The sequence below is a fragment of the Mastomys coucha genome, unplaced genomic scaffold, assembly GCF_008632895.1.
Source record: "Mastomys coucha isolate ucsf_1 unplaced genomic scaffold, UCSF_Mcou_1 pScaffold6, whole genome shotgun sequence".
Classification (NCBI taxonomy): Eukaryota; Metazoa; Chordata; class Mammalia; order Rodentia; family Muridae; genus Mastomys; species Mastomys coucha.
This window is the reverse complement of record NW_022196912.1, coordinates 24,270,245-24,287,811: the sequence shown is the minus strand read 5'-3', so window position 1 is coordinate 24,287,811 and position 17,567 is coordinate 24,270,245. Positions and strand designations below refer to the sequence as shown.

Genomic DNA, 17,567 nt, shown 5'->3' with positions numbered 1-17,567 from the left:
AAAAAAAAAAAAAAAAAAAAAAAAAAAAAAAAGAAAGAAAGAAAGAAAGAAAAAAAATAGTATGTGATTGTTGGGTATTAAATTAACATAAGCTGTCTGAGGACCAGCAACATGCTTATTGGACACACACTAAATAAAACAAAACAAAAAAAAATAGTGCCTGGTTCATAAAAGTTACTATGTACATACATACATACATATATACATATATATTATACTGAAATATTTTTGAGACTCCTGGTTTTTAGTGGCTTTAAACAAAGGTTTATTTGGTTGCTATATTACTGAGACATTGTTTCCCTGGAATTCCCCAGTTCTGGAGTGAGCTCTGCAAACTAGGCTGGCCTCTAATGCAGAGATCCTCCTGTCTCTGGCTCATGAGTGCTGAGATTATCCGCAAGAGCCATACACCCAGCTCAAAAGATTTATCTTAATGCTTATGATTCTTATGAGTGTTTGCTTACGTATAGGTGTGTGCACCATATGCATGCCTAGGTTCCATGGAGGCCAAAAGAGGGTGCCAGATTTTCTCACACTGGAGCTGCCATTGGGAAGCTGCGACTGGGCAGGAGCTTTAATGTTTTTGGGGTTTGGCATTTTTAGGGGGTAAAGGGGTTTGGTATAATTATATGTCATTCAAGCATTAATAAAAATGTTTTCCGAGGTTTGGTTATGTGGATAAATGACCCTTAAACGTTGGTTCGGTTAGACGTTGGGCTGGTCTTCATGCCTTGACGGCTATGTTGATTGAAGGCATCCGAAAAGTTAAAAATACCAAATGTGCGAGACCACAGTTATGTTGGGCATGGGCTGATTAGACCCGTACCATCGAGATGTCTTATTTAAGGGGAACGTATGGGTGATAACGCATTTGATGGCCCTGAAGTAAGAACCAGATGTCTGATAAAGTTTCAGTATAGCTACCCCCAAGTTGAATGGGCCCGGAGCGAGAAGAGGGGCATTGGTGGGCGAGTTGTTGGTTTCACGGAGGATGGTAGAAATTGAGACCAAATGTGGGAGGGGATAGTCATATGGAAGAGAAAGGTTTATGACGGAAATGGTGTATGTAAGATAACACAGATATGTCTTAGAAACATTAATTAAATGTGTAGTAATAATAGACATGTTGTTAAGAATTTAATGTGAGGGTACAGTTTATGTCTTGTTACATTAATGAAGGATACTTGCTTATATGCTTGGGGAAAATAATTTAATGTACGATATACATAAATGTTTTAATGTACTAAATAATTTTATGTACGTCAAGAAGTAGTTTAGCAAGAATGTCAGCTTTGGGTGTTGATGGTGGGGAGATTTTCCTTCTTCTTGATGCCCTAAGAAGATTAGTTCTTCATTTTTGGTTTACAAGACCAGAGTAATGATTTATACTATTAGGGCATAGGTTTCATTTGAGTAAATTATCTTCAATAATTCCTGAGATTGGTATTAGAATAAGGATAATGGAGAAGTAACTGATTGATGCTAGTTGGCCAATAACGATAAATGGATGTTCTACTGGTTGTCCTCCAATTCAAGTTAGTACTAGTAGGTTTGCTACTAAGATTCAGTAAAGAGTTTGTGTAATTGGACGAAATGTAAGGCTTCATTGTTTTGAGGTGTGGAGTAGGGGTATTAGTGCTAGGACTAAGATTGAAAGGATTAGGGCTAGCACCCCTCCTAGTTTATTGGGGATAGATCGAAGGATGGCGTAGGCAAAGAGGAAGTATCATTCTGGTTTGATATGGGGAGGGGTGTTGAGTGGGTTAGCTGGTGTGTAGTTATCGGGATCTCCTAGTAAGTCTGGGGAGAATAGTACTAGTATCATTAGGAGTGTAATTATTATGATAGCCCCAAGGATGTCTTTAATTGTATAGTACGGGTGGAATGGGATTTTATCTGAGTCAGAGTTTAAGCCCGTTGGGTTATTAGAGCCTGTTTCGTGAAGGAATAAAAGGTGGACAATGACTAGGGCTGCGATAATGAATGGGAGGATAAAGTGGAATGCAAAAAAGCGTGTTAGTGTAGCTTTATCTACTGAGAATCCCCCTCAAATTCATTCTACTAGTGTGGTTCCAATGTATGGAATTGCTGAGAGTAAGTTTGTAATAACTGTTGCTCCTCAGAATGATATTTGTCCTCATGGAAGTACATAGCCTATGAATGTGGTTGCTATTACTGCAAAAAGTAGGATTACTCCAATATTTCATGTTTCCGTGAATGTGTAGGATCCATAATATATTCCTCGTCCTACATGAAGGAACAAGCAGATAAAAAAATATTGATGCTCCATTTGCGTGTAAATATCGGATCACTCATCCGTAGTTAACGTCTCGGCAAATATGTGTTACTGATGAGAATGCTGTTATAGTATCTGATGTGTAGTGTATTGCCAGGAATAGGCCTGTAATGATTTGAATTATTAGGCAGATTCCTAATAGTGAGCCGAAATTTCATCATGATGAAATATTGGATGGGGCAGGTAAGTCAATGAATGAGTGGTTAATAATTTTGAGTAGTGGGTGAGTTTTTCGGATGTTTGTCATTGAGGGTTTCTATAGTTGAATTACAACGATGATTTTTCATGTCATTAGTCACAGTTATGTGCTGTGTAGAAATAATGAATAATTATATTTTTATTTTAAGTTTAGTATTTTTGGGTGGTTGTCTTGGGTTAGCGTTGAAACCCTCGCCTATTTATGGAGGTTTAGGTTTAATTGTTAGTGGGTTTGTTGGTTGTTTTATAATTTTAGGGTTTGGGGGCTCATTTTTAGGTTTGTTGGTGTTTTTAATTTATTTGGGTGGTATAATAGTTGTGTTTGGATATACAATGGCTATGTCTACTGAGGAGTTCCCTGAGACTTGGGGTTCTAGTTGGTTGTTTTTTAATTTTTTGATTGTTGGGCTTTTGATGGAGTTATCTTTTGTATGATTGATTGATAGTTGAGGCAAAATTGAATTAGTTAGTGTAGATAGTTTGAGTGATTGAATAATGTATGAGGTTGATGATGTGGGAATTATATTGGAGGGTGGTGAAAAAAAAACCCTCCTCGCAACCAACCCAGGGTTATCTACGAGAGCAGAGAGTGCTCTTGATTGCTAGGCTCTGTCTCCATAGCCATTTCTTTCTTATTTTTGTTTTGTTTTTCCCACATATGGTTTCTCTGTGTAGACCTGGCTGTCCTAGAATGCACTCTATTGACCAGGCTAGCCTTGAACTCAAGAGATCCTCCTGCCTCTGCCTCCTGAGTCCTGAGATTAAAGATTAAAGGCTTGGGCCACAGTCAAGCTAATTTCTGAGTTTTTATAATAAGCATCCATTACTTTTTTGTTTGCATTTGGTTTTTCCAAGACAGGGTTTCTCTTTGTAGCCCTGGCTGTCCTGGAACTTGCTCTGTAGACCAGGCTGGCTACAAGTGCAGAGATATCCACCTGCCTCTGCCTCCAGATTGCTGGGATTAAAGGCATGCACAACCATTATCTGGCTAGTAGTTATTACTTTTGTAAACAAAAAACATAAGTGAAGTGGTAAAAATGTAGGCAGCAGTTGACTATTTTAAGTACACATGAGAGAATAACAGAAAATGAGGTTGCCAAATGATCCTCTGTGCACATTTGAAATAGCTAGTTGAAGTTCAAAGGCTGATAGTACTGACAGAAAATAATAGGAACTAAAGTAGCATGAACAGATATGTAATGAATGGTTGCCATGGTTCAGGAGTCCGATTGCTTTGGTGCCCAGGAGGCAGAAAGGCTAATTTGGAGAGGACGAGTACCCTCTTTGAGACTAGAACAAACTTGGAAACGGTGTGCTATACATTTTAGGTAAGTGCATCTTTTAATCCAACATCAGAATTCTATTTTGTCTTAACACAGTGTTGCTCTATCGCTTGTGCTGACCTTGAACACATGGCATTAACCTACTGAGTGATAGAATTTCAGGTATGTACTACTATGCCGGGTGAAAAAAAAAGTTGTTAGTTGGTTTTGTTTGTTTGTTTGTTGTTGTTTTTTTGTTTTGTTTTTGTTTTTGGAGACAGGGTTTCTCTGTATAACCCTGGCTGTCCTGGAACTCACTCTGTAGACCAGGCTGGCCTTGAACTCCACCTGCCTCTGCCTCCCAAATGCTGGGATTAAAGGCGTGCACCACCACTGCCCGGCTGGTTTTTGTTTTTGAGGTAGAGTCCCACTATGTAGCCCTGGTTGGCCTTGAATTCCCAGAGATCTGCCTGGCATTGTTGAAATTTCAGTTTTTAAAGCAAGCATTTTAAAGTGAAGAGATGAGGACAAATGAGTCTTTACAGGATTTCTGCCTGAACAGGTGAACTAGGGATTAACTAGTTCCTTTAAGGACAGTAAAACTGGTGATGGTGACATTCTCAGATTCAGATGAATCATCCTTCTTCTTTGATAATGGTAGCATGAATTTTCATCTCTTAAATTCTGCCTTTAAGTTTCCAAGATCAATGGCTTACCCAGAATATATTATAATTCTTTATACTAACTCACAGCCAATGTAAATTCTTTCCAAATACCTTTTCAAGGATAGTTTTGATGGATCTTTTTACTTCGGATCCTATTTTGGGCTCATGTCAACTTAAATTTGAGTAACTTTTTTGTTTTGTTTTTTTTTTTTTTTCAAATTTGCCAACTATCACTGGATAATTTCAATGAGTTCTCCCTTATGTGGGTCGAATCAGGTTTTGAATCAGGTAAATAATGTTATGCAAATCAGTAACTACTAGTTTTCATGTTAAGCGATTAAAAAAAAAAGCTTTCTGAAAATTTGATGACCTGTGCACTGTCTCTTTCCCAAAAGGGGAATGTGGGTGGGTTCGTTCCTCGGATTGAGAGGCGGCGTCTTCCGTTCCTTTTGTCTTTTCGGAGGATTAGGACTGTCATGGCGCTTTCAAGAAGAGAGAGGCCTTCCTTTCGTCCGGCAGAATTACTTGGGGGCACCTCGACTAGGAGGAGGATGGACAGAGACACAAGAAGACAACGCCGACAGGCTGTCCGCCGGAACCCCGCAAGGGGAGGAGACGCGGCAGGAGACTGCCTGGAGAGCGCCGGTCTGTGGGAACCGCCCCCCGCCGCCCTGTCCAATGGAAACCTGGCGGCGGTGCGGCACCGCCCACTGTTGGTCCGGACGCCGCGAGGGCGGGGCCCGCAGTTCGGTTGCGCTGCGGAGCGCAGCTGTGAGGGAGTCGCTGCGATCCGAGGCCCCGGAACCCGAGCTGGAGCTGAGGCGCAGGCTGCGGGCGCGGAGTCGGGAGGTGAGCTCCGGAGAGAGAGGCCTTGGAGGGAGGGGCTCGCGGAAGGGCGGCAGGATCACCCCGAGCCGCGGGCCGGCGGGATGCGGCGGGCGGGTGCTGTCGGGTGGCCCTGCTCTCTCGGGAGTCAGGCCCGACCTAGCCCGGCCCGTCGCAGCTGAGGGGCCACCTTGGCCCCAGGGCGCCGCCCGCCCTCCTGGTGTCTTCGGCGTGGCCGCGGCGGCCCGGAATTCTGCGGGCGCGGGTCGGGGGGCCCCGGCGTTCTCTTGGAACTCTGGCCGCGAGAGGCGGGGCGGGCGGGGGCGGGGCGGGGGCCCGGGCCGGAGGGCTTGCGGAAGGAAGCGCGGCGTCCGGGCCCAGCCTGCTCGCGGGGCGGCGCGCTGAGCGCGGGGGCGTGGCCTGCGGCCTGACGGCGCGGCTGAGCCGGCCTTTGACGAGGTGGCTGTGGCTCTCCGTCTCCTGGCGGGCCACTATCTGCCCGCCGCCGCTGCTTCCTTCCAGACACTGGCCGGGCGACCTGTTGGAGTGTTGACAAACTGAGGGCCTCCTACCTCCGAGCTTGCATTCTCTCGTACTGAGCAGTTCTGCTGACCTCAGAGGCCTTCTGGGTTTTCTCGGAGCTGCCTGTGGCTGCGAGCTAGGCGGGATGATGTGCAGAGGGCTTTCAACTAATACTGAAAGCTGGGAGGGAGAACAACTTCGCGAGCTGATAGACAATGCCCCGGAGTGACTGTACCATGCGCCCTCAGGGTAGTTAGAGGCTTCGAGGAGATAACCCTCACCGATGCAAATGAGCTTTTCCATAGTGATCCCTGTTAAAACTGCCAGCAGCCCTGAGGCAGATCCCCCAGTGTTGCACAAGTTTCTGCATCTGTTGCGGGAGTGCTTGGAAATCTTTAGGCACTGCTCTTGTTTTACCTCCTGGGACATGGCTGGAGAGGGAAATGTACCTTCTAGATGTTTGTCTCTGGTGACAGTTCATCTCTCCAAGTGCCCTGTGGAGGGGCTGTCTGTGTCCTTGGTCCAGTAGTTTTAGATTCTACAGCTTTGACATTCTAGAGTATCTTCTGCTGTATCTCGCTAGAATTTCACTTATCCGTTGAGATTGGATGTACATCGTGTCAATGTAGCTGAAACAGACTTTATTATTTTCTTAGCTCCTTGATAGGGAACGGAGGAAAAAGTGATCCTTAATTCGTCTTTTTTATTGGTTTATTAAGACATGCAGGAAACTAATAGCTGTCTAGGCAGACTGAAGAGACTTTCTAGGGTAGGCAAGAACTTTTCTTAGAAATTAAAGTGGGAGCCAGACGGTGGTGTCGCACGCCTTTAATCCCAGCACTTGGGAGGCAGAGGCAGGAGGACTTCAGGATTCGAGGCCAGCCTGGTCTATAGAGTGAGTTCCAGGACAGCCAGGGCTACACAGAGAAACCTTGTCTTGGGGGGAAAAAAAAAAGAAAGAAAGAAATTAAAGTTCAGGTTTTTTACAGTCTGTGTTCATTTGATTATCTTTTTTTTTTTTTTTTGGTATGGGTTAATTAGAAACTTAGGTTTTTCTTAAAGCAACTCTGCCCCCGTAGAAATGTTATTGCTTAATACTTTCCCTATAAAAACTATAGCTTGAATTATTTGCTCCTGAAGGAGGTAACTGGTATCAGATCTAGAGCCTCAGAGAGTGGAAAAGTCAGAGCCTTTGAGAAATGCAAATGAAAGGAAAGCTGGAAACATAAGGTCTTTGATATTTTTTTTGTTTTTGAATTTGTGCTTAGTTAAGTGCAGGCATCTTAATTCACTGATCTATCTCAAGCACCCTCCCAGTATATGACCTATAATAACCTACAAATGTTACTAAACATTTCAGTGAGTAAATGAAAAGAAATGTTGTTAAACAATACCCACTTGCCACTCTCACACATCATAAGGAAAATGTGTCATTAGAGATAGAAGTCACGCCTGCCGGTCACTTGGCCCAAAGTCTGCTTCTACCTATATTTAGGAAAGATGGATAATGTCACTATTGGTCTAGTCAGATAAGTCACCCTTGGGAGTTTTGGCTAGTTGGTTAAGATGGTATAGACCCATAGGGCTGTGTGTCTCAGTGGGACATTTTAGAGTCTAGAGTCATCTGCTCTGAGTAATGCCTGTACGCCCTATTTCTTGAGCATACTCAAAATTGAGGCCTGTAGAGAGCCAATGGGAAATATATTAATTGCAACACTTTGCTGAGAGGGAATGGGTCACCAGATTTTATTGTATATTTGGGTTTGACTAAAGTGGACTATATTGTCATTAGTCTCGTGTGTTTGGCACTTCTGGGTGGTCTTCAACTAAGGTAACTTGTCTTCTAGAAACCGGAGAGTCATTCACATTTCAGTATTTAGGTAAGAGTAAATTTGATTTTAGATTTAAAGGAAACAGAAAGATGTATTTTTAAGGATGAAGATGAAGTTAAGACTACTAAAGTTTTATACATCTGTTTTTGACCATTGTTTTCTGACTTTGCCCAACAAATGCAGGCTGAGTGTTCATTCCAGCATGTCGGAAGGGGAGTCCCAGACAGTAGTCAGCAGTGGCTCAGACCCAAAGGTAGAATCCTCATCTTCAGCTCCTGGCCTGACTTCTGTGTCACCTCCTGTGACCTCTACAACTTCAGCTGCTTCTCCCGAGGAAGAAGAAGAAAGTGAAGATGAGTCTGAGATCTTGGAAGAATCACCCTGTGGGCGCTGGCAGAAGAGGCGAGAAGAGGTGAGGTAGTGGTGATGGAGTTCTGGGAGAGTAAATTGTAAGCGGTGAGAACTAGAGTAGCTGTCCAGAAGAACAGAATGGACATGAGTAGGGCAGGACTGGAAGATGATCATATGGAATACTAAAATGGCAGCTTCTTGAAGTACCTTAATTCCACTTGAATTGCTTCTCAGGTGAATCAGCGTAATGTACCAGGTATTGACAGTGCATACCTGGCCATGGATACAGAAGAAGGTGTGGAGGTTGTGTGGAATGAGGTACAGTTCTCTGAACGAAAGAACTACAAACTACAGGAGGTAGGTGATGAGGCCTGGGGGCCTATTTAAGTAGCTGTTGTTGTTGTTGGGAAAGTGACTGTGAGGAGGGCTTTCATGGTTAGATCATCCCTGGGGAGGGGTAGGGAATGGCTTTTCATGTTATTACAATGATGTGTGAATTCTTGTCACTCTGTCTCCCTTGCTCCAGGAGAAGGTCCGAGCAGTGTTTGATAATCTGATTCAGCTGGAACATCTTAACATTGTTAAGTTTCACAAGTATTGGGCTGATGTTAAAGAGAACAAGGCTAGGGTAAGATTTTTTTGCCTAAAGTTTCCTCAATTTGCCAGAGAGCAGGTGCATATATTGTCCATTTCACATTCAGAAGTTGAAACTAGGTAATTTTGACACAAGAACTAAAATCTGCTACTGTGGCAGGGAGAGTAGGGTATCATCTGACACCTGTAGTGTTTCCCAGTAAAGATGGGAAGGAAGTACACATTTGCTTGCTTCTTTCTTCTCATTGTGCTCTTAAGCCTAAGAAAAGTGATACTAAAGAAAAGGAAAGTTGAAAAACACAATTTAGTATGTATCTGGTGTAAATGTCACCAGGTTAGAGATCATTTCTAGTATAAAGCCTTACTAGTAAGTGCTTTGCTTCCCTAGGTGATTTTCATCACAGAATACATGTCCTCTGGGAGTCTTAAGCAGTTTCTGAAGAAGACCAAAAAGAACCACAAGACTATGAATGAAAAGGTACGAAGAAGAGCTAGACATAGTTTTAGGCTTTGTTTAGGGGTTTAAAAAGATGGTGGAAATTATGAAGCCAATTAGGGAGGGATAGCAAGGACGAGTGGGAAGGCTAAGAGAGGAAAGTATCAGGAGTTGTGGTTTGGTATTTGTTGTATGCCTTTGATTCAGAAGGCACAGTTTGAGGCCAGTGTGGTCTACATAGTTTCAGGATACTGAAGGCGTGCTCTGTGTGTATATGTGTGTGTGTGTGTGTGTAAACCGTGCAAAAAGGGGGTAGGTAGAAAGGGGTGAAGGAAAGAGGGGGAGAAAGAAAGAGAAAAAGGAAGAAAGAGAAAGAAAGGGTAAGGGGGAGGGACGGAATATTTCTGCTGATCCTGGGACCAAACTCTTTTCCAGGCTTGGAAACGCTGGTGTACACAGATCCTCTCTGCCCTAAGGTAGGTAACATCTGGTTAGTTTTTCCCCCCAATCTCTCCTGGTTTAGTTCCTTACACACATTGCAAGGCACTACTCTGTTTTTCTATTCTACCTCTCCCCAGTTTCTTTGAGTCACATGCTGACAAGATTAGGCCCCCTTGTGGGGTCCTCCTGATATCCTAACCATCAATATCCCAGTCTTTTCTCCTAGTGCTTATCTTACTTAAGATACCTGGCATAATGGAGAGTCAGAGTATAGGGATTATCGTTATGAGGAGGAGAGCTGGCCCTTACTCCTCTTAACCCTTGGGTTCCCCCTGCCCTTAATTTCCTAGTGGCCCCTCTAACAGCCCAGTGCCCCCACAGCTACCTGCACTCCTGTGACCCTCCCATCATCCATGGGAACCTGACCTGTGACACCATCTTCATCCAGCACAACGGACTCATCAAGATTGGCTCTGGTGAGGGGAGGGAGAGATTCTGGGCAGGGGAGCCTCGGGAATTTGGGAACCATGGGGGTAAGATAAAAGGCATGGGAGAACAGCAAATTTTGAGGTATGAGCTGGTGATAATAGATAGGCTTTTAGTAGAGGTAATTCATAGAGAGATCAATTAGTGGAAATGGGTTAGGATATACAATCTTGTACTTCTTGGAGAGAATTTTGGAATAATACAGAGAAGTTGATAAGAGGCTGGGAAAGGGCAAGAGATGGATATGAGGTCTGACTCTAGCCCTTCGGGCCACACCCTACCAAAGAGGTTCCAGACTGCCTGCTGTGAGTGTTTTCATTTGCTGTGTATTTGTGTGCAGTGACATTTCTGTGTGCCGTGTCTGTGTGTGGTTACCATTTGTCTGGGGCTTGGCTGTTCCATCGCTCACAACTTTTCTCTGTTTTCCTCCCTCCCGCTTACGGGCTGCTCTGTTCCCAACAGTCTTTCATAGGATTTTTGCTAATGGTGAGAGCTCCCTCTGCCCCATTTGGGGCTCTGTTTGTGCTCCCTTTGCTCCCTCTGCGGCTGCCCAGTGCATGCAGTCGTGGGAGCAAGGCCTGTTCCCTGCTTCCTGTGCCTAATTATGCCTGCTTAGCTTTTGCCCTGCCAGCCCTCCACCTGCTTGCCCCTTTGTAACCTGCTTGTTTCCTGTGGATTCTGCCTAGCTGGACACTTCCTCTTAAGAGTCATATCCCCTTCATCATCAGGCTGGCTCCCTAAATCATACTGTACTCCTAGATTCTCTGTGATTTGTAGTCATTGTTATGATCAGAGTGAGTCCAGCTTAGGCCTGGCCCTGGTTCCTTGTTCAGTCTTGCGGTAGGTGTTGTTGAGGAATAATAAGGTTTTAGATGAGGGTCTAAAAAGTTTTGGTAGATTAAAAAGTAAAACTGATTTTAGGGTATTCGTTCACTTTGGAGGTTTTTGGGTTTTTTTGTTTGAAGTTTCATTCATCACAGATGGGTAAGGAAGAGGCTAGCTCCTTGGATCTATGTTAATACTGCTTTGCCTTTCTTATCCCGGTTTATGAGGTCTCTAGTTGTCTCATAGTAGGAAGGGCTGCCTGTACTTTTATGTTAATTGCAGGGTGGATGAGTGCATTAAAATTAGCATTTTTGTGGGGCTGTGGATTTCATAGATCTGGGACTTTGAAAAGATGAGCAGGTGCCATGTGAAAGGTTTTCCTTTGACTGTGTTACCTGATGAGCCTACAGCCCTCAGTGTCTGTTTGTAGAGTGCACAGACTTTGTTGTTTCTCAGTTAAGGTACCTTAGATGAGAAATAAAGGCTGCAGAAAGGGAATCTAGGTGGTGTTTATATGTAGTCTAGCTCAGGATTGGGAAAGTGATAGTTCGTGTCTATTGAGTATTAGAAAGGAGGCTTCAGGAGAAAAGTGGCTTTTGGAGACACTCTATAGAGTAAGATCATGCTTTGGTGGTGGTGGTGCTTAGATTGTGAGTGTCTCCCTACTCCTAGTGGCTCCTGACACTATCAACAATCATGTGAAGACTTGCCGGGAAGAACAGAAGAATCTACACTTTTTTGCACCAGAGTATGGAGGTGAGGTAGCCTTGTCTCTCTGCCCCGTTCTCAGACTCAGCTTTAAAAAAAAGTCCCTCAGACAGATTGTGCCCCTCCACCTACTCCCTCCCTGAAAGATCAACCCCTGCCAGAGCCACCCCAAATCTTGGTTTTATACTTTATAACCTGAGTGAGATACAGGGATAATATAACAAAAAGGTTAGCTCTCTGGACTTGCATGTATTGTATTTTTAAAGTTTCTCTGCTGCTTGTCCCCCCACCCCCCAAACCATTCTCTCTCCTAATAACTATCTGTTTTCTCTAGAAGTCACAAACGTGACAACAGCAGTGGACATCTACTCCTTTGGCATGTGTGCACTGGAGGTGAGGAGACCTATGAGGGACAGGAGAGAGAAAGCATGAGATCAGAACATGGAAAGGGAGTGTTGTTCTTGGGGAAGGGGTTGTGGGAGCACTGGGTTTGTGGGTTTGTGTCTTAGATCTCAGTTGTTCCTTTGGGTTTTTCCTCACTACAGATGGCAGTGCTGGAGATTCAGGGCAATGGTGAGTCCTCCTATGTGCCACAGGAAGCCATCAGCAGTGCCATCCAGCTACTAGAAGACTCACTACAGAGGGTAAGACTCAAATTGGGATCAACGTCCCTCCTTAACTGACTTTCAAGTTTATTGTACTTCTCAAGAGGTCCCAAATGTTCTAAGAGTAAAAGAAGAGAATCAAAATAGAAAAGAATAAACTACACTTTTCCTGTGAGAAACTCTTGATTCTAGGCACACAGGTAAGGGTTCAGATAGGTAGTATGGAAGTTAAAAATTGTTTGCTCATTAAGTGTCTCTACATAAAGGAGAACTGATTGGGTGGTTACCTCAGGCTGCTGCTATACACTCTTATACAATATCTTGGCATTTACATATCAAACTAGTCATTTGGGATTTTATGTTTAATGAGCTGAGATTTAAAGGATGAAGGAATTATGAGTCACTATGTAGCTTAACTATAGTGAGACAGGATAGTCTGAACCAGAACAGTTAGGTCAGGCATGGAGGCAATACATCTATAAGCCTAGCGCTTGGGAGGTAGAGATAGAAGGATCAGGAGTTCAAGGTAATCCTCCCCTACATAGGGTTGGTTCAAGGCTAGCCTGGGCTACATTAGACCCTGTCTCAGAAACAAAATGAGGAAGGAACAGTTAATGTTAACCAGACACAGTAGTGAGGAGCAAGAAGATCTAATGGAAGAGTTAAGAGTGATCCAGATTCTAGTTCACATTAGGGTGGGATTATTAGGTGAAAGATCAGGTGTGTGACTTTGTTGTCCCTTAAAACTGAAAGTAAGAAAGCATGTGGGCATGGGATTTGACCAAAGGGTAGAAAGGGAGGTGGAATGGTTAGAAAACGTGGGCAATCAGCAGTTGTAGACAAAGGAAGTTGTGATAATAGGCTTGGGAGACAAAAGAAGATGGTGAATATCACTGACCATAATAGTTTGCTAAAAGTCTAGGAAGGCAAATTTGGCAAAGATCAAGAAAGTTGGCCATGAATGAGCTAATAAAAACAAAAACAATAAAAAGAAATACTAAGTTTCAACATTAAAGAAAAAAAAAATATAATGTGGGCAGTAATGGTGTACCTCTTGATCCCAGCACTTAGAAGGCAGATCTCTGTGAGTTCAAGGCCAGCGTGGTCTACAAAGTGAGGGCCAGGACAACCAGGGCTACCCAGACAGACCTTATCTCCAAAACCACAGTTGTGGTTGGAGAGTAGAAAAGTAATACCAAAGCTAGGCATGGTGGCTCATGCCTGTAATCTCAGCACTTCAGAGGCTGATGTAGGAGGATTTCCAGTTCAGAGACAACCTGAGCTATACAGTTATACAGTGAGTTCTAAGGTGGCTTAAGCCATATAATGAGACCCTGTCTTAGAAAAACAAAATGTCTAGAAGGAAAAACCAGAAAGACTTAAGATAAGTTTATACATTACCATATAGATATAAAGCCCTATCAGGAAATGCATCAATGTTTCCCCAATAAGTTTGAATTCCAAGCATGTAGGAAACACTTTGCTAAATCTAATGAAAGTTACACAGATGTAATAGTCTTGCCAGATGCCTGTTCCAGTTTCTTGTTCTCCTACAGGAGTTTATTCAAAAGTGCCTGCAGTCTGAGCCTGCTCAGAGACCAACAGCCCGAGAACTTCTGTTCCACCCAGCACTGTTTGAAGTGCCCTCACTCAAACTTCTTGCTGCTCACTGTATTGTGGGACACCAACGTGAGTCCCCTAGACAGTACTAGGAATTGGTCCTGGGACTGAATCCATGCTATACAAAGATTATTAGGAGTTTTCATCCAGCGTGGGGCCTCCATCACTGGCTTGGTGTCTTTAGTTTTCTGTTTTCAAAGAGATTCTTTGCCCTGTCCTCTCTGCCTAGTGTGAAACAAGTCTGTCTTACATAATACTCCACCCCATTATACCACCAGACATGATCCCAGAGAACGCTCTAGAGGAGATCACCAAAAACATGGATACCAGTGCTGTACTAGCTGAGATCCCTGCAGGGCCAGGACGAGAACCAGTTCAGACTTTGTGAGTAAGCAGCTGAGGGTCTGAAAGGGATAGACTGGTCACTGCCCCCCAAGGCTCTGTAGAGTGAGTCTCATGCTGCTTACTTTTTCTTCCAGGTACTCTCAGTCACCAGCCCTGGAATTAGACAAATTCCTTGAAGATGTCAGGTAAGAGAGGGAGGGCAGGCTTCTGGGAGGAAGTAGGGACAGGTGTCTTGAAGCTTTTACAGAGTCCAGGTGACTTGTGTCATCTCCCATCAGGAATGGGATCTACCCTTTGACAGCCTTTGGGCTGCCTCGGCCTCAGCAGCCACAGCAGGAGGAGGTGACATCGCCTGTTGTGCCCCCCTCTGTCAAAATTCCAACTCCTGAGCCAGCTGAAGTGGAGACACGAAAGGTGGGGACTCTGGTGGCACTGTATTTCTGGCCATGGGGGTAGAGACATCTTAGCCAAGGCATTGTCCTGTATGGAATGTATTTCTGCCTGCTGGCCACCGTTTTCTTCTGTGGGCTGGAAAATCTCAGGTGTTGGTGTTACTGAGCAGTCTCTAGACCGTCCTCCATGTTTGTCTTGTTCAGGTGGTGCTGATGCAGTGCAACATCGAATCTGTGGAGGAGGGAGTCAAACACCACGTAAGCTCACGGTGGGCTTCACAGGGCTGACCACACAGCCTGCTGGGGAGGAGGAGCCTCATTCTGATTGTCCTTTTTCTAGCTAACACTTTTGCTGAAGCTGGAGGACAAACTGAACCGGCACCTGAGCTGTGACCTGATGCCAAGTGAGTGTCTCCTTTCTTTGGAGGAGGGAGGATCTGTGAGCCTTATCCTTTGAGAGGACATGCCAGGGACAGGGACAGTTTTACAGGGCTTCTGATCCTCCCAGATTGTACTCAAGCGCACCCTTCCCCCCTTTTTCTGTCAGATGAGAACATACCAGACTTGGCAGCTGAGCTGGTGCAGCTGGGCTTCATTAGTGAGGTAAGGGTCCTGCCTTCTGTTCTGGGTGCCTCCCTGTCTTCTCTCAGCCCTGCCTCACTGAGCTTCTTCCCCAGGCTGATCAGAGCCGCCTGACTTCTCTGCTGGAGGAGACGCTCAACAAGTTCAACTTTGCCAGGAACAGCACACTCAACTCAGCCGCTGTCACCGTCTCCTCATAGAGCTCACTTGAGCCAGGCCCCTAGCCAAGCTGTGGCTGTCCCTGGGCATGCTGCAGTCCTCCTGTCCCCTCTCCCCAGTCAGTATTACCCTTCTCACCCGTATTATTCAGGAGGGCTTTAGGGGCTCCCTGGCTGAGTATCATCCTGCCCCTTCCCTTCTCTTCCTCCCCTCTGCACTTTGTTTACTTGTTTTGCACAGACGTGGGCCTGGGCCTTCTCAACAGCCACCTTCTAGCTGGGGGCTAGTAGCTGACCTGCTGGCTCCTGCCCTACCTGTGTGGACAGGAGGCCCATGGGCACTGGGGGAGCTGAGTTCTACAATCCCGCTGGGGCGCATGGGCGGGAGAGAAAGGTGGTGCTGCAGGGGTGGCCCCGGGGGGCCATTCGAATCGCCTCAGTTGCTGCTGTAATAAAGTATACTTTTTGCTAAAGCATCTTGTGTTGTGCTTGCGGTTCAGTGGGTGGCGCAGCCGCTCCGGTGGGGGCGGGGCGGGTCCAGGTAGGGCGGTCTCTTGGAGGCCGGCCTTTGGTCAGGGGCGGGGCGGGCCCAGGTGGAGCTGCCTGCGGCGGCGCGGAAGCCGCGCTCTCTGGTCGGCGTCCCGGCGAAGCCAGGTCCAGGTAGAGTCCATGGGCGGAGGGGGCAGAGCGGCCACGATGAGGTGCTGTCGCGTCTGCGCTTTCGGTAAGTTGTACGGCTTTCATCCGCACCTGTGGTCCCACAGGCCGAGGCTGGGCCCGTGGCCCCGCTCTGCAAGGCTGCCCCTCCCCCTACTTTGCAGATGCCGCCCGAGGGCCCAGGCGGCTGATGCGTGTGGGACTCGCGCTGATCCTCGTGGGCCACGTGAACCTTCTGGTGGGAGCTGTGTTGCACGGTACTGTCCTGCGGCACGTAGCCAACCCCCGTGGCGCGGTCACTACTGAGTACACCACAGCCAATGTCATTTCTGTGGGTTCAGGACTACTGGTGAGCGTCGCGGAGGGTGGACAGGCAAGGCGGGTTGGGCTGGGCGCTGAGAGCCAGTAAGCCACAGGCATGTTGCTTCCGCAGAGCGTTTCCGTGGGACTTGTGGCCCTCTTGGCATCCAGGAACCTTCTTCGCCCAAGACTGGTGAGAGGGGTGAAGGAGGTGTCTCAGCAGACTACCAATGGGCTTGGAGCCTCAAATAGAGAAACTGAAGTATCATGGGGAAACAAACAGGCTGTTTACCCATGTCTTCTACTCCACTAGCACTGGACCCTGCTGACGCTGGCCTTGGTGAACCTGCTTTTGTCTGCTGCCTGCTCCATGGGCCTCCTTCTGGCTGTATCGCTCACTATTGCCAATGGTGGCCGCCGCCTTATTGCTGATTGCCATCCAGGACTGATGGATCATTCTATACCGCTGGACCAGGGGCCCGGACACACCGACTGCTCCTTTGATCCCACAAGAATTTATGTGAGCTTATTCTTGCTATTGGAGAAACTGTAACCCTCACCCTTGCATGTGTGCCGCTCCTGCCTCATTCCAAGGCCTAGTACTCTTTGTTACTTTGGGTTTTAGGATACAGCTTTGGCTCTCTGGATCCCTTCTCTGTTCATGTCTGCAGCCGAGGCTGCTCTTTCTGGTTACTGTTGTGTGGCTGCACTCACGCTTCGGGGAATTGGGCCCTGCAGGAAGGAAGGGTTGCAGGGACAGGTAAGGAAGAGAAGCAGGAAAAGCTCATTCCATACCCTGGTTGTGTTGAAAAGGAGCTGGTGTGTCGTTTAAGGCCCAATTACTGAACTCCCTCCTTTCGTGCAGCTGCAGAAACTGACAGAGCTTGAACTTCCTGAGTGTAAAAGGCGGGAAAATGTGCAGCTGCTCCACTACCATCAGGATTTTCAGGCCTTACAGAAAACCTGGATTTAGGACAGGCGAAGGCCCTGGGGTAGGATGCATTCTTGGGGACTGGGACTAGCCTTCTGCTGCGTTGCTTGCTCTCTGACTCAGGTTGGCTCTTTTCTTTGTCAGGCAGGTGTTCTTCTGAGGCGAAGTCCCACAGGGGTTTTCTACTATGAAAGGGGCCCCCCGACCCTAGGGTGGTATAAATAATTGTAATAAAAGAACTTGTATTTTGTCTCCTGCCTGATTACAGTTATTTTTAGAGTAAAGGACAATGTGCTGTGGTGGAGAGATGTTGAGCAAAGAATGCAGCAGTCTCCCCTACTCACAGAACTTTAATGGGGAACAGACCGAAACTTCTCGGCTGCACCAGTCACTGAAAGGAAAAGCTGGTGCTGGGGAGCCCGCCACACCACTGGCTGATGAATTTGAGCACATCCTGGCACACTGGGCTGTGAGAGGTCTGTGAGCAAAGTGGAGAGCAGGAGAGGAACCATTAGCTCCTGGCTGTCATGAGGAGC

The 17,567-nt window shown here is 46.1% G+C and overlaps 3 protein-coding genes across 9 annotated transcripts in view; 2 read left to right on the top strand and 1 right to left on the bottom strand.

The window, feature by feature from the left end:
* Positions 1-5,152: 5,152 nt before the first annotated feature.
* On the top strand, positions 5,153-15,617 carry Nrbp1 (nuclear receptor binding protein 1). 2 transcript variants are annotated; one of them, XM_031356860.1, is made up of 19 exons: positions 5,153-5,270; positions 7,784-8,012; positions 8,186-8,308; positions 8,478-8,579; positions 8,934-9,023; positions 9,417-9,457; positions 9,804-9,898; positions 10,371-10,394; positions 11,406-11,489; positions 11,776-11,834; positions 11,987-12,085; positions 13,603-13,735; positions 13,945-14,050; positions 14,146-14,196; positions 14,290-14,425; positions 14,608-14,661; positions 14,744-14,807; positions 14,951-15,006; positions 15,081-15,616. In XM_031356860.1, the coding sequence occupies exons 2-19, from the start codon at positions 7,803-7,805 to the stop codon at positions 15,183-15,185; spliced, it is 1,632 nt and encodes a 543-aa protein (XP_031212720.1). In that variant the 5' UTR covers positions 5,153-5,270; positions 7,784-7,802; the 3' UTR covers positions 15,186-15,616. The 2 variants fall into 2 exon arrangements, with proteins under 2 accessions (XP_031212720.1, XP_031212721.1); XM_031356861.1 differs by lacking the exon at positions 10,371-10,394 and having other exon boundaries at positions 5,154-5,270; positions 15,081-15,617.
* Positions 13,424-17,567, bottom strand: part of Ift172 (intraflagellar transport 172) — a 44,153-nt gene continuing 40,009 nt past the window's right edge. The window contains exons 48-49 of one of the 3 annotated variants that reach the window (XM_031356856.1): positions 17,398-17,509; positions 13,424-16,290 (exon numbers count right to left, since the gene is read on the bottom strand). In XM_031356856.1, coding sequence (XP_031212716.1) covers positions 17,420-17,509 — 90 coding nt within the window. In that variant the 3' untranslated portion in view covers positions 13,424-16,290; positions 17,398-17,419. Of the gene's footprint in view, positions 16,291-17,363; positions 17,510-17,567 lie in introns of those variants that run through there. The other 2 variants (XM_031356855.1, XM_031356854.1) reach the window with 2 other exon arrangements.
* Positions 15,709-17,417, top strand: Krtcap3 (keratinocyte associated protein 3). 4 transcript variants are annotated; one of them, XM_031356868.1, is made up of 7 exons: positions 15,709-15,867; positions 15,965-16,149; positions 16,234-16,293; positions 16,414-16,620; positions 16,726-16,860; positions 16,966-17,092; positions 17,300-17,417. In XM_031356868.1, the coding sequence occupies exons 1-6, from the start codon at positions 15,813-15,815 to the stop codon at positions 17,071-17,073; spliced, it is 750 nt and encodes a 249-aa protein (XP_031212728.1). In that variant the 5' UTR covers positions 15,709-15,812; the 3' UTR covers positions 17,074-17,092; positions 17,300-17,417. The 4 variants fall into 4 exon arrangements, with proteins under 4 accessions (XP_031212728.1, XP_031212727.1, XP_031212726.1 ...); XM_031356867.1 differs by lacking the exon at positions 17,300-17,417 and adding an exon at positions 17,180-17,285; XM_031356866.1 differs by lacking the exon at positions 17,300-17,417 and adding an exon at positions 17,176-17,281.